At 45.5% G+C, this 16357-nt stretch overlaps 2 protein-coding genes across 8 annotated transcripts in view; one reads left to right on the top strand and one right to left on the bottom strand.

Moving 5' to 3' along the window:
• dac (dachshund family transcription factor) overlaps positions 1–16357 on the bottom strand; it is a 281299-nt gene that overhangs the window by 88240 nt on the left and 176702 nt on the right. For all 3 annotated transcript variants that reach the window (XM_031989689.2, XM_031989688.2, XM_031989690.2), the window contains 2 exons: positions 14170–14340; positions 5779–6003 (listed from right to left, as the gene is read on the bottom strand). In XM_031989689.2, the coding sequence (XP_031845549.1) occupies positions 5779–6003; positions 14170–14340 (396 nt within the window). The remainder of the gene's footprint in view (positions 1–5778; positions 6004–14169; positions 14341–16357) is intronic.
• Positions 1–16357, top strand: part of LOC116432589 (uncharacterized) — a 316706-nt gene that overhangs the window by 183448 nt on the left and 116901 nt on the right. Inside the window, exon 7 of one of the 5 annotated variants that reach the window (XR_012999341.1) lies at positions 2098–2518. The exons of the other annotated variants lie outside the window; for them this stretch is intronic. The gene's annotated coding sequence lies outside the window, so the exon portion shown is untranslated. Of the gene's footprint in view, positions 1–2097; positions 2519–16357 lie in introns of those variants that run through there. 5 annotated transcript variants of the gene reach the window in all.

The following is a 16357-nucleotide window of genomic DNA, read 5'->3' as shown; positions in this document are numbered from 1 at the left end:
TATTTTAAATACTTCCTATAGCGATGCAAAGTTTAGTTTAAAATACTAAATATTCAACTTCGTAGTTTCATTGTATCGAATCAAGAGTCACCTCTCGAGTGCAAAGGGTTAACATTCATTTTTTTGATGACGAACTAAGTTTCATTGGTTTCAATCGTTGCGAAGAATCTTGACTTCTGCTTTATTAACACTAGATTTACGAAACCCGTCAATTCGACGGATATCGAATGTTCTAAACGTTATTTCGTAACAGTTGGATTCAACTGTCTCCGGTGACCCCCAACCAAATCGAATTACCATAGTTCATTCAACTAAACGATGATTATTTGAAAAGATTTCTATATTATAAATAATACTGCCTAATGTGGCAACATTCAGCTAGACGAGCGTGCAATAATAAGAATGCAATTCAATCGAATGATTTAATACCACATTTTTTCCGTTTCAAGTATTTTGTACCATGAAATGCCGCATTCAACGTGCTAAGGAAACTGTTCTACATAGTTCCGATGACTTTACTTAGTCGAAGTGTTGACCTTTCAGACGATTACCAATTCCATCGATACCGACGAGCCGCAGATCAAAGAGACGTAGCCATGCGAACGAGATCGATCGAAACAGATCTACACTTCATACTTTACGAAACAATCTCACTGTCGAATCTCCGTGGAGGAAAGATCGAAAGAAGGTGCACATCTCGCGGATCGGTCCCGATCCAACTCCGTCATCCATGTTCGCGCGTCCGCGCGTATTAGAACGCGAACCGACGAAGACGAGAACGCGGGCGCGCAACCCGTACGAACAGAGAAGAGAGCTCGGTAATATGATAGCGGCCGTGTGTAAAACCATCTGGTGTAAAACGAGCTGCTGGCTCGTTCGAGTATTAAATCGGCCCTCTCTTACCCCCTGCACACCTCCAGCCCTCGGTTCAGCCCTCTCGGAGTCCACCCTGCACGGACATCTATCTTTCTCCTGTCCCTTCGTTCCTCGTTCTTTGATCGACTCGATCGTTCGACGTTCTTCCTCCCCTCTGGTCCTCTTCCTCTCGGTCCCTTTCTCCTTCTACGCCGGTCAACCGGTATCCTCCTTTCTCTCGCTTCCTCTTTCACACCCTAATTCATCCTTTTCGCTGTAACTCTGTCCCTTTAGCTTATATCTTCATTTCTGTCTTCTTATTCTCGCTCTGCACACCGATCAACCTTCATCCTACTTTCACTCTTTCCTTTCACCTCCTAATTTTTCGTTTATCCACTACTCTGTCTTTTACCTTATATCTCCATTCTCCTTCATTTCTATCTTCTGAATCCCTCTCTCAACACTGATCAACCTTCATCCAACTTTCACTATTTTCTTTCACCTCAAAATTCATTATTTTATCCACAACTCTGTTCTTTTAATTTACATCTCAATTCTCCTTCATTCATATCTTCTCAATCCCTCTTTCCACGCCAATAAACCATCTAACTTTCCCTCTTTCACCTTCCAATTCATCTTCTCATTATAATTTTGTCTTTTACCTTATATCTCCATTCTCCTTCATTTATACCTTCTCAATCCCTCTTTCCACGCCAATCAACCATCACCCAACTTTCCCTTTTTCACCTCCCAATTCATCCTCCTCATTATCTCTCCTTTACCTTATATGTCCATTCTCCTTCAATTCTCTTCTCATTCCCTCTCCGCACACCAATCGACTATCATGCAACTTTCCCTCTTTCCCTCTTTCATCTCCCGATTCATCCTTTTATCCACCACCCTGTTCCTTTAATTTACATCTCCATTCTCCTTTATTTATATCTTCGCAATCCCTCTTTCCACACCAATCAACCATCATCCCTCTTTCCCTCTTTCACCTCCCAATTCATCCTGCTCATTATAACTCTCCTTTACCTTATATCTCCATTCTCCTCCATTTCTCTTCTCATTCCCTCTCCACACCAATCAACCTTCATCCAATTTTCACTCTTTTCTTCCACCTCGCAATTCATCCTTCCCCTACAACTCGTTCTCTTTATCTCTCCCTTCACTCCCTCCCTTCTGTCCCATCCTCCCTTTCTAGACTACTAGTCAACTATCCGCTTTCTCCTCGTTTTGCAGCTTATCGCTTCGCTCTTCCATCAGTATCGCGAGGCGGGCGATAAGACTCGTTGCGCGCGCACGTGGACACGAGGAATCCGCTAAGCCTGGGCCCGTTCTCCCCTCGCCCCGGCGCCGCTGGACGGACGTCGCGACGCGGCAACAGATGAACTCGTCGACGTTCACGTGTCGGCCCCGTCCGACGTACGCCGCGCCGGCTGAACGTCCTCCCGCGTTAAAGTCCCGGCTTAATCGGCCGATCCGCCGCCGCGGGAACAAAGGACGGACTCTGCCTCCCGCCGCTGCCACGGACGCGGGCCCCCGCTAATGGGCCCGTCGTGTTCATACTGGGTGTCCGAGAAATTGAACGAGCATTCACGGAGTCGATGGAAATTCAACGCAAACACCAGATTTACCACACACATTTCAGTCCATTTCGAAGTTCGCGAGGAAAGTATAAATCATTAAAATTTTTTTATGTCACTTGTACACACTTTTATTATTTTATTTTATTCATAGTGTCATTTATCTTTGTGTATCATCTGGCGTTTTTACAGCTGGGTTTTCAAGGAAACGTGTGATTTCGTTGACGTGTCAAATTGACATTTGTCGGTAGACAGGTATAAGAAATGTCGGTGAACCTAATCATGGTAATTTTACATATTGGTTTCCATGCTGTCTATATGGTAAACATCGTCATATTATTTTCGCTGTTGTGATATTTACAAGGAAGTTAAGTGTCTTGATAGTTTTGTGAATTTCTTTTCGCTTGTTAGCTATGACACGGTAGTCTTTGGTAAGTAAACTTGAAATATTTTCTCTTTTGGGTTAATATTGGAGAAAAGGGTTGAGTTCTAATGAAGTGAAGCTCTGGTTTGAGTATTCCTTTTGATTGGTTAATCGTTGAGCTTGCGGTTCGCGGAGTACGCGATGACAACGGGACGCGGGACTAATATATTCCGTCGGAAACGCAAACGCGACAGTTTAATTGGCCATTAACCAGCGGAAAGTGTCGTTCCGAGGGCCGTTAACTAATGCGTTCGGCGAGCGAGCGACCCGGGCGCTCTTGTTTGGTCGATTTTTCCTGAGAGTGAACCATCGCTTCTGGATCGCGCTCGCTTGAACGGCGAAAAGTAAAATGGCTAATGTTTACGAGACGCAGAAGCGGTAAATAATGATCAGGCGTTCGAGCGGATTTCTATTCAACGTTTAGGAGCAACGTTAAATCATGTTAAACGATCGGATGAGATTATCTTGGAAAAGAAGTGTCGTGAAAATAAGAAAACTTCATTTCACGTGTAACAGTGATTACTTTAGCTATTGCAGACGTAAACGAAACTTTTCGTTCGCGTTTCCTGGTACCAAATAGGCAATTCACATCGATCATTACATGTAATCATCGTTACCGAGTAGAAACCAATAAAGATGGCATTCTTTGAAACTAACTCAAAAGGAAATCACAAGTGCATTCAGGAACCAAGCAATTTTTTCCAATATTTCAAGTATCGAGGCATTGTACAAAGTTCAACATTAAATATCAGATTTTATAGCTTTACTGCGTCAAATCAAGTGGTGACTGAGAGTCACCTCCCGAGTGCAAAGGGTTAACAAGGCGACGAAACGCAGGCTACCATTCGACTTTCATCACTAAGAATCTTCCAATAACTTATCGAACATTCAAAAATCCCTACACTCGAAAGCTGGCTAAATTGCTTCGACTACCCAAGAAACGTAATAATCTCGATAAGAATTCATCCCTAATCACATCTCCGAAACACAAGCCACCCGTCTGTCGAAGCCGAACTTCGCGTTGCACGGGATCAGCGTCGATCCTGCGTCGCGTAACACGATTCCCATAGGTTTGACGAAGTCGAACTTCGCGCGGCATCAGATCAGCCTCGATCCTGCGTCGCGTAACACGATCCCGCCGCGAGCAGTTTCTAAACCGTCGATCGAGGGATCGTTAAACGATTTCTATTCCGCGGTGTCCGGTTGCAGGATTTCGAACAGGACCGACCGGAATCGGCCGGCGATATTTCCTGTCCAACGAGAAAACCCGTTCCGCGGCCGGGGAATGCACGCGTCGCCGGCCGAGTTCTATTATACGCCGCGATTATTCGCATTCGTCGGCGATTATGACTCGTTAATTATAATTAGCCCGGCCTGGTACGTGCTCGGGCCCTCTTACGAGCGGCGCGTTATTACGAGGAGATGAAACGGAGAGAGAGATCCAGCCCCCGATCGATCTCCCGTATTAACGACCGGACGATTTGCATCGAGACGCGCGAGTTATCGCGGGCGAACGATAAAACGACGGTCAAACTGCCGACGGGATATCTCTGCGCGCGCTCTCCTCTCGGCCGGCTCGGCCCGGCCGCGTAAAAATGTATAATTGAAATGTGGATTTTAAGGACGCATATCAATTTCGAGCAGCCCCTTCAAATTGAATTTTTAACGCTCCGACGGCCTCGCAGCGACGCGCCGCCGATAACTTTGAGAATTCCGTGCGCGACGAGCTGCCCGGCCACTCGCTGGAATATTTCGATTTCGAGTGGCGATCGGAGATACCGGTTAATTTATGCGCCGTCGTTCGCTTTCGTACAACGAGTTGTAAAGTTTCGTGTTTGATGTAGAGTGCACAATGTATCGGTACGTGATAGATTGATATCGAAGTAGCTCTGCCCGATTTGTTTGTGGTGTGTGTTCAAGTTGAGTTAATCGAATGTATGTATCTAATTAGAGGAAACCTGTCGGAAGGGCTGATATCTCCCATTGCTCGTGAAACTGTTCTACCTTCGAAATCCCTTTGGTTTCATGGGAATTTTATGATACATCGACTTCAATTTTTAAACGTTGGAACTTATTCTCCGATGAAAACTCGTTTGGAAGTAATCAAAGCTAATTATCTCGAGCAACAGTGCTTCCTTTCAATCGCGTAAACTCCGAATGCATCGTATAAATCGCGATGAGTGATTGAAAGTCATACTTTATGACGAGTGTACTCGTCAAACACAGTTAACCCTGTGCACTCGGAAATTTCTCAATAGAAATATTTAACATTCTTTGACGACGCGAAGACGAACAAAGCTATTTTATTCCAATATTTCACGTATTGACGCGTTATACAAAGTTCAACATTAAATATCATATTTTATAGTTTTACTGCGTCGAATCAAGTGGTGACTGAGAGTCACCTCCTGAGTGCAAAGGGTTAACTGGTTAAATTCAACTAATTAGAGCTAGAGAAATCAAGGATCGACACGAATCTCGGGAAAATGACGCAGTGAAAAGGCAATGGTCACTACTTTTTGACGAGTATACTCGTCATGACAAAATCCTGCAACTTCTCCATGACGAGTGTACTCATCAAACATATTTAACTGGTTAAATTCAATTAATTAGAGCTAGAGGAATCATGGATCGACACGAATCTCGGGAAAATGACACGCAGTCCGATCGTCTCGGATGACAGCGTTGCCGAAGAGGACTCAGCGGGTAGCGGAGGGAAAGAGGAACGGACGGTTAGGTAAGAAAAGGTGGGGAACGGAGCCGAAGCTCGTCGACGGGTCGGAGACTAATGCCTCTTAATGTGGCTCCGCGAGAACCTCGGCAGATAATGAAATTGTGGGGAGGGGGTGGGCGAGAGGGCGGGCGACGGAGGTCCGGGGGCCTCGAGTGTCTTAAGAAAGCCCTGCCACTGACCTTTCTCGTAGTTGATTTGCCTCTCCTGCTGCCTCGCGTTGTCGGCCGCGACCTTGAGCAGGCCCTGGATATTCCTGAGCAGGGTCTCCGTACTCGAGACCGAGGGATCCTGGCCTCCCTGAGAGACGGCCACCGCCGCGGACGCGATCTGAGAGTAGTTCAGGGCCTGGGGACTTTCCGAGCCCGGCGCGGCGAGCGGCAGGTTCTCCGGCACGTCCGACAGATCTGGAAAAGTCGATGGAAATCATTCGATGTCTGGTTATTCAAGGCTGATCATGATATTGGGGTGGTTTATTTTGTTGCGGTTTGAAAACGATTTGGTTGTGATTTGAGATTTTGTTTATTGATGTGTTCGATGGAAATCATTCTTTCTTTTATTGGGGTTTGTGTATGATTTGGTTGTGATTTGAGATTTTGTCTATTGATGTGTTTGATGGAAATCATTCGATTTCAGGTTATTCAAGGCTGATCATGATATTGGGGTGGTTCCTTTTGTTGGGGTTTTTCTAGGTTCCAGGGTGTTTCTGTTAAGATTTGATACTAGGATTTCTGTTTAGATTTGGGATTATGTAATATTTCTTTCGAAATTTTAGGTTGTTGGTCTTACGAAGCTTCGAGGTATTTCTGAGATTTGATAATAGTACCTCTGTTCAGATTTGAAATGTAATATTTCTCTTGAGATAGGACGTTAGGTCTTCTAAGTTTCAAGGTATTTCCATTGATATTTGATACTAATCCTCCCGTTCAGATTCCACATTATTCCTTCGAGATTCCAGAACATTCCCTCTGACATCTAACAAGACTATTCCTCTCCATCGTCACAAACTTCCCAAGAAATTAAAAATCTCCCTCAAAACCTCGCTACACGCCAGACAATCGCAAACCTCACAGTAGAATCCCCGAAACCCGAACCGAAGCACGCGCCAAGAAACCTAATCAAACAATCAAATAATCAAATTACCCGTACCCCATCGAATTACTCATAACCCTACGAATGCCACGCAATCAACGAAACAAATGAACAATTCTCACGAAGGGCCGATCGCCGAGTCAAAGAAAACACCATTTCCAACGAAGAAAGCAATTCCATCCGAGGAAAGCGGCTGAAAGAACGAACAGTTCATTCGCCCAATCATCTCCCTTCACCTGAAACAATTCCTCCAGAGTCCGGCTCGGTGTGCTAGACCTATCCGAGCGGGAGGGGGTGGTCGGCGGCGCGGGGCCAATAAATATCGACGTCGGATCGGCCGGAGCAACGTTCGAGGGAGGTCTCTCGCGTTGGTCCGCGGCGCAGAGACTTACAACGCGTGCGTGTTCCAGAGTCGTAATCCAGCGCGGACTACTTGTTACCCTTCGCCACGTCTCTGATTTAACGCGGCCGCGGACGAATTAAATTTCGCGGGCCCCTGGGCCGTGGGCCCCGCGATTAGCCGCGCGGGACCGTGTACCACGGCCGGCCCGCCGCGGGGGTGCGACACCGAATTGTCCGGTCACGGGGTACCGTGTCCCCCGCGAGATTTATTCGTCAGTATCGCCGCGGGATCCGCGGGGAAAATCTGTCGATTCCAGGAACGAGACTCGAGAGGATTCCCGGAGGAAAGGGTCTGGAGAGAAAAAAAGATTCGAGGATTCTCGTTTGAGATTCTGCTACTCTTATTGTTCGGATTCTTGCTTCGCGTCAAGAACTGACGGTTCTTTGTTTTAAGTGTTAAGGGACCGGAAGTTTTCCGCTGGAAATGTTTTAACTCTTTGCGCTTCGCAAGTTTTCACTGGAAATACTCGATATTTCCTAATCAACTGTAGGTGAGATTTTTCGAAATTGATTTGACAAGAAGTCGAGCATACGTTGAGGAAGGAAATTATTTTCTTTCAATATTTCATATTAATGCATGATGCGAAGTAGTGTATTTAACCTCGAACTTTACAATTTAGCTGTGTCAAATGATTGGCGACTGAGAGGCAAAGGGTTAACATTTTCTGACGAGATGAAGACGATATTTTGTGAAACTATCTCGACGAGGAATCACACGTACGTTGAGGAAAGATATTTTATTTCAATGTTTCTGAAATTTATGCATTGTACCTCTTGAGTCATCTCTCGAGTGCAAAGAGTTAAGCGTTGACATTAGAACTACCGAGCGTTTAAAACGCTTAATAAGTAACCCGTGTAAAAGTTGTAACAATAGATTATTTTCGGTTTCTTCAGACATTCGTTATAGAATTCAAGAGATTTATGTTATGTTGGAAGTTGAGAGAATATTCGTTAAAAGAGCTGAGTTTCAATCCTACGAGTGTTTATTCAACAGTTTCACAAATCACCTCAAGGAACCGAGAATGAACAACACTCCCTTGATCCTCATTCACTGCACTCGCTCCGATCAAACCCAGAGGACACTATCGCGCCCCGTAAATCATCAGGAAACGCATCGGCGTGCCAAACAAAACGAACGATCGAAGGGAATCGTCGAAAATCCGGCGGGTTTAATGGTGCCCAAAGAGAGAACACGAAAAGTGGATCCCCCGCGCGAGAGGCGCAAGCCGCTCTCGGAGCGGATCGACGCGGCTAAAAGGCGGGAGTAGTCTCGTTATTCTCGCTCTATCGACGATTAGCCGTGGAAGCATGGTTTTCGTCGTTCGACGGAAAGAGGAAACGGGGGGGAGGGCGGCCCTTGGGCCCCGGGAACGATCGGAATAAAAGGATGCCTTATGGTTATGGCCGCGGAGCGGTGTGTCCCGAACGGAACGATCGGTGGAAGGAGAAAACGCGCGGCGAGACAAGACGTGGCTGCGTGGGTTCCGCCGCGGCTTAAGTGACCGCGAGGGCTGTCGGGTACGGCCCACACCGTGGTGGCTTTCGGTCCCGGGTTCCCTCTTGTTTTACGGCCGATGATACGTGCTTTATTGTATCGTCTTTTAATTATCAGCGCGCGCACCTACAACGCCACGGCATTCGGTTACTTATTGCCATTGGCCGATTTAATGCTCGCGCGCCTTCGGTGCCGATCCACCGGCACCCTTTTGATAGTAAACTACTCCTTTCAGCCAAGCGCGGACCCGCTCCCCCATTTCTTTTTCCCCTCTTTTTCTCTCGGCCGCGCCGCCTCCCACCGCCTCGTTCCCATTTTATCCACGGTTTCCCTGTCGCCTCCGCCTCCCTCCGCCCCCCCCCCCGAGATCTCACGGGCGACCGATCGGCCGGGCCTCGTGTCCTTCTTCGTCGAAACCCATTACAATTATCTACGGCCCAGGGCCGAAGGGGGCCATCCGGCGCGTTCCTTGAAGCTCTCCGGAGATTTCGCGAGGGAGGATCGACCGGAGCGTGATAAGTGTCCGAAAAACGCGTCCGAGAGCGGTCCAGGAAGTCGCGGAAAGGGACGGGGGCCCGACGGCCGAATCGCGGCGCATCGGATTCCGGGAAGGAGGCCGAGATAGCGGCGCGTCTCATTAAATCAGAACTGCATTCCACGGGCGTGTACACTCCCACGGGCGTTCGATGGGGTTCTACTTCGATCAACCCGCGGCCACCACAGCCGGGAGAGATGTTCGCCGGGCCCCCACGACACGCTGCGAGACACGGATTTCGTCTCCACCCCTCCGCGCCGCAGTGGGGTACAACCGTTCATGGGACTACCTTGTTGCTACGGTGAAATTTATACGTCTAACTCGTGTCTTTCGCAAATTTAGGGGCGACGCTAATTCCAGGCCACGCACCTACTCGTTCGGTGACGGGAGATCGGTTGGGGATCGCAAGATCGTGCTCGAGACGATTGAGTTTCGTTGGATTTAGGGGTTTGGTTGATGTTAGTGGGTGATGGAGGGAAACTTTGTGGTACTGCGGGTGGTTAAAAATATTGCTCTTGTGGAACTGTAGGTGATTAACCCCTTGTACAATGACGAGGGAGACTCGTGATGAAGATTTCTAAAGTAATTTAACAGGAATCGATGTTGTTCATTACCCACGGATCAAAGCAAAGTGTTGTGCTGTTATCATTGTATTATCTTCAAATGAAATTTCCGCCTGAAGTATGGTGAATGTGTTAAGAATATTGAAAAGTTTCGTCATTTTCGGTGTACGTGGCGATTGAATTCCTAGCGTATGGTACGGTTGTGTCTCAAAGTCTGTAGTCAGAGGGTTAATTAACCCTTTGCACTCGATAGATGACTCTCAGTTACTTGATTTGTCGCTATGAAATCTATGAAATCTGATATTTAACGTAGAACTTTGTTTAATGCCTCAATACGTGAAAAATTGGAACAAAATCTTCGACTTAATTCCAAAGAATGTCGTCTTCGTCTCGAAGATATCGATCTTCGTCTGAAGAAATATTAAATATTTCTATTGAGAAACTTCCGAGTGCAAAGGGTCAATTTACGAACGTCGGATCGATCGTTGACAATGACTTGCTAGTTCTTTTTCATTTAATTCGATACTAGATTGTAGGATAACCGAAGAAGCTAACAGGCACCAGAGTGTCTTCGAGATTCAACGAGTTAAGAAGCCTCCATTAAGAACGATTCCTCGACTGTTTATTACTATTCCTAAAGGCCCGTTTGTGTGCAAATCCGAGGACTCGTATATTCGAAATGAATTCTAAAGAGGCTCATACTCGAAGCTGAAAGAGAGATCCACGGTCTACAATGGAACGCTAAATATAGAGGATCCCCGTGCATCATAATGGATTCTATTCTCCGAATCGAGCAATCAGCGCAGGCAACAAGTTCCTCAATCGGAGTCAGGCGGCCAACATCCGTTGAACTTCCCCACGCGTCTCGAGGCGAGGATTTCGAAGCCTCTAATTGGAATATCCAATTAACGCGGCCCGCGCAGGGACAATCGGCGAATCGATTAGAAATCACCGCGATTATGACGCTCCGATGCGTCGGACCCGGGCCGGGAGACAGGCCCAGATAGCGCCGTGCTGCCCGTGGAACAAGATTCTTATCTGGACCCATCTTTCATTATTAAAATGAAACTAAATACCGAAGACGCGAGTCTAACGACCGAACCGCTCGGCCAGTGGTGCTCCTCGCGAGGATTCCTCCCTTCACTCTAGACGAAACTCTAAAATTCAATTACTTCCATAATAAAAATTACAGCTTACTGTTGCTAAATAATCCCTGCTACACAAAATGTTCAAAACTAACAAATTTCTGCAACTCATATTCTCCAAACGAATCGAAATCTTCATTGTCACTGGAAAAACTTCATATCTTCATACTAAAGAAACATAATTACACTTTCTTCTGAAGCCCTTTTGCACTCATATTATTTAACACAAACTACCAGTCAAATTGACTTTAACCCTTTGCACTCGACCATATTTTTCATTAGAAACATTCATTGTTTCCCGACAAAATACTAACAATATTATTTACTTACATAAAGAAACATCTTGCATAAATTATGGGGCAGAGTTTTATTTCTGTTTCATTTGTTAATACCTGATTCAACATTTTATATTGAATTTCTCAGTTTAAATTTCGTTCCGTTCAAATGGCGACTGAGAGTCGCCCCTCTAGTGCTAAGGGTTAAATCATTCATAATTCAGTCTACACTGAATCAATCTATTTATTAAGCTCCTAAAGAATCATCACTTATATTTCCAATAATTGTAAAAAAAACCTATCCATTCCTATCCAGTAGGTTCAGTCAGCGAGTTTCGTGCAGAAAAAGCGTTCGGCTGGCAGGAACGAAGCTACACATTGTTCGCCGATCGTCAGACTGTTCAGACTCTTATTAATTAGCGGATCTGCCGATCGGTCTAATAATAACAGGCAATTATTCGCGGAGGATCGCGGCGAGTCAAACGGGACGCGGAATCGGAATCAATTACCCCCGGCGTCGGCGGCGAGTTTTTCCCCGATATATGAGAAATCGAGAACAATCCGCTCCTACGAATCACGAGATCCGAATCAACGGGTATGCCCGAGAACGGGGCGCCGTGACTCGTCGTTCGCATGCAAATTGCTTATCAGATACAACCGCGCGGGAGTCGATAACCCTGAATAGAATGAACGGGGGCCTCTCGGGTAATCTGATCGGGCCGAGTCGCGGGAAATCGCGGGAGTATCTTCCCGCGATCGATCGCGGCTCGCTCGCGCGATTAGACGCGGATCGTGCAACGAGAGTAGAAAAAGATGAAGGGTTGAGAACGAGCCGACCGTTCGAACCCGGGGATAATAAGCCTGCCGATGTTTCTGGCTCGTTCTGCGCGGGGTTTGTGCATCGAACGACGACAGATCTCATAAGAAGATGCGTTCTTCGTTGTAACTAAGACTCTGATGATTAAGAGTCCCTCAGTCGATCGATTCGACGCAGAGAGATAAAATTTGATATTTAACAGTGGAACTACCGAGGATTTAATACGATATATAATCGCTATAAAAATTCTAATAGGTTTTCGGTTTCATCAGACATTCGTTAGTATTCAAGTGACAGCTATTTATTTTCAAGACCATTCCGAATATTCAATGCTTTGAGATATCAATAATATGCAATTCCTATGAAAACTGTAACAATAGATTTTCGGTTTCTTCAGACATTCGTTAGTATTCAAGTGAAAGCTATTTATTTTCAAGACCATTTCGAATATCCAATGCTTTGAGATATCAATAATTGAAACAAAACCGAAACCAGTCATTTTGACTGTAGTTCTAGTGTTAATATTGCATGATGCATCTGTGTGAAATATTCTGATAAAGCTCTTCTCAATTTACCTGTGACTGAGTTAATTTCAAGAAATATCGTCTTCTAGTTAGAAAATGTTAAGTGCTTAATGAAATACTTCAGTGCAAAGGGTTAACAGTCTAACAGTCTAAATACAGGAATATACCTAATCTCAAATATTCAACGCGAAGACAATCTACCAGTTCTCAAAACTGCTCGGAGCTCAATGAAAATCGATCGATCCTTATTCTACTACTCAGACGAATTCCCAGTTTCACGAGAATCTCGACGAATCCTGCACCATGCGTGTTAACCCTTTGCACTCGAAGATTTTTCAATAGAAATATCCAACACCTTTTGACGAGATACAGGTGATATCGTTTGAAACTAATTTAACGATAACTCATAGACAAATTAAGCGACAAAGGTATTCTATTCCGATATTTCACGTAACAACGCGAAGTTTCATTTGAAATATCAAATATTCAACTGCATAGTTTCGTTGTATCGAGTCAAGTGACTGAGAGTCACCTGTCGAGTGCGAAGGGTTAAAGCGGAAAACGGATCACGCTCGCGACGATAGCAGCTTGCCAGAGCGTCGAGCAGGGGTGGCTCGGGGGACGCGAGCAGAAAAGTTTCCGCGGCTGACGGACAGGTGTTTTGACAACCGCTGCGGCGAGTTTCTCGGGGCCCGGCCGATAGGGAAGACGAGAATCCGAGGAACGTCGTGCAACGCTCGGCCCGAGATGATCGATGAGAGGGTCTGACCTACCGGCCGTGCCGGGGGAACTCATCTTTAAACGCGGTGTGCCCGTCCGGTCGATTCGATATAATTATTTTACGCGATGCTCCGCGCGGCGCGGCGCGGCGCGGAACGCTCGGGCAGGGGGGGAGAGCGGAACATCGTTTCGACTTTCGGCACACGTCAAATCCACCGTCACGGTCCGGCTGCACCCTAATTGATCGAGCGATCGTTCACGTGGCCGCGTGTCGACGCCTAGATCGCTGTCCCCTTTCCGCCGGACCTCTTTATTCGTCTACCACCGTCGTACTTTATTCCTTTCGGTTTTGCTCCATTTGTCGCCGGTTTTATTCTGTTTCTGTCCGCCTTCGTTCGTTTCTCTTGCTTCCTGCTTTTTGTTGGATGTTTTTACCTCGATTCGGTTCTGCGCGATTTTGTTTCGTGTTTCGTAGTTTGTGGTGTTTGATGTTGTTTGGTGTTGTTTGATGTTGTTTTATAGTATTTACTGTTACTTGTGAATATTGTCTATTATTTCCTAGGATCTCTCACTATTTATTACTATTTCCTCGTATCGACCCTTAACACGTTCACTGCCATGAGAATTTTAGGCATTCTATACAGTATTCCTTATTCTTTTATAACAATGACAAATCTTGTAGTAACCCATTCACTAATGAAATGTGTGATTTCATTTTTACTTTCAATTTATTTCGCTTTATATTACGATACGGTACTGCCAAAAGTCAACACGTTGACTGCCACGGAGCTTTCAAATTGCTTGAAAACGATTACAATAGGATTGACATTGAATCAAAATATTTAGCAACGCAAGAAGCTAGACAATACTGTAACACGAAAACTGTAACACTTATTAATAATTATATTTAATCCTATTTCCCTCTAATCAAGGAATAAATCTTGCTATAACGCTCGAAATTCTCGTGGCAGTGAACGCGTTAAGGCCACCGACTCGAAAGCTCACCTTCGTCCTTCTCGTTGTCGTCGTCGAGGTCCTCGGACAGATTATCGTCCTCCTCCTCGTCGTCCTGCGATCGGTGCGACGCCTCCGCCTCGCTTCCGGAGTGCTCGCCCACGCTTCCGCTTCCCGCCGTCTTGGACAGGTTCAGCACGGGACTGTGACCGTTCGACGAACCTGGAACGAACAACCGAAATCGGAACGTCAATCGATATATATCGTTCCTCCGGCGATACACTACGAGGTACGACGATATTTCTGGGAAACGGGGACGGGACGGTTTTGATGGATTTTATTTGCCTGTTTGCACGGGAACCGGACTATCTACTCCGAGCGATGATGTTCGATCCCTTTTCCCCGAGTATTTGATATCCTAGCATTTTAATCCTGACGTGGATAGATACTGTTTGGACGGCGACGCGACGCCGCGACGCGTGTAATCGGCCGGACGCGGCTCTATCGGGACTATTGGCTCGATGGAACGTCGAATGCGCACCGCGGCGTCTCTGCGCGCGAGGGAATCGAACGTGACTTTCGCGGAACCGAGGAGAAGTGTGTTGATACTGTGGGTTCAGGAATATTGATGGAATACTGGTGAGAATGTTTGTGGTGAAGTAATGTAGGACTTTTGCTTTGTATTGCGAGGGATGATTGAATGACTGAATGTTTGGAGGTATAACCCAGTTAGAATCTTAAAGAAACTACCCTAAAATTCTTAGATTTTCCACACATCCAAGTTTGGTGAATTCAGGAATACTGATGAAAATATTTGTAGTAAAGTAATGTAGGACTTTTGTTTTGTATTGCAAGGGATGATTGAATGACTGAATATTTTTATATAATAAATATTTGAATGAATCTTAAAAAAATTACTATAAAATTATTAGATTTTCCATACATCCAAGTTTTGCACTGAGAAGGAAAATAGATCGAAGAAAGTTCTAAGGGTTAATAGTGGAATATTGATGATTATTAGATTAATATAGTATTCCTTTATTTTCTTTGTAAGGAATGATCGAACGTTCACATTTCGAAATTTTGTAATCTCTGGATCATAGGATCCTCAAATTTTTCTATCATTCAACGTTCAAACAGTCGAAGCTCCAAATCTTCGATTCTTCAGCTCAAATTCCATAAATTAATTATATTTCCAATGACACCGATATTAACATCCAATCAATATCTCGTTCGACGTAAAACTACATCTATCAGCAAAGCAAACAGTACCATCAGTTCCACGGCAAAAACAATCATCAATCAATTCCAATTGCGCGCCATCAATAGCCAGCAATTATACATTATCAGTCATCGATCGAGCCATCGCAATACATTCGGTGGAGCGTGAAACGGCGAGATTCCATCGGTAACCGGGCACGTCGATTCCGTGGGGCCTGCGATCGGAACACGTTCGGATTCGAGAACTCGAAACGTCCAGTTTGTCGCCGGCCGGGACGGGGCCCGGGCCCCGGGCCCGCGCGCGGATCCTCGCCACCAGCAGGATAAAAGGTTCGATCGGACGGATTAAAATATTACGGGGAATCAGAAGAAAGGCGGTGCCGCGTAACCCGATATCGGACTTAATCTCTCCGGGGCCCTTCCTAAACGCTCGGCCGGGGCCAGCAACGAGAAATAAAGAAACGCGGCCGGGCGGGAGGGGTCCCCCGAGCGGTTAGCTCGTCGACGACGCGATACGGAATCCTTCTGCATCGCTTGGCTTCGACTTTAACGCGATCTGGATGGAACCCCTGCGATCCACGGTCGGGGAATATAAGATCGAGTTGTTGGCTCCTAAGAAGGGATATTCGAGTGTTTGCCACTTTATAAATGAAATTTCTGGTTACTTGTTCTATTATTATCAATTATTCTATAAATGGCGTTCTCATTAGCTGTTCTAATGTAAGTTTCAGAAAGGATGGTAGGATTTTCTGATGGAAAATTTATAGAATGGAGGATCTTCGAGTGTTTGTTACTTTATAAATGAAAGTTCTGATTGTCTGTTCTATTACTATTAATTCTTTTGTAAATGGCGTTCTCATTAGCTGCTCTAATGTAATTTTGAGAGAAGATGATAGGATTTTCTTAAAAAAAATTCATAGAACGAAGGATCATAGAATGAACGAGTTGCTTTGATGAATCCTATAGCTGTATAGACAAACTTTTAATTTTATTTAATAAATATACTAATAAATACACT

The sequence above is a fragment of the Nomia melanderi genome, chromosome 9 (genome assembly GCF_051020985.1).
Source record: "Nomia melanderi isolate GNS246 chromosome 9, iyNomMela1, whole genome shotgun sequence".
Classification (NCBI taxonomy): domain Eukaryota; kingdom Metazoa; phylum Arthropoda; class Insecta; order Hymenoptera; family Halictidae; genus Nomia; species Nomia melanderi.
Note: the sequence above shows the minus strand (reverse complement) of the source record. Positions and strands in the feature narration are given on the sequence as shown.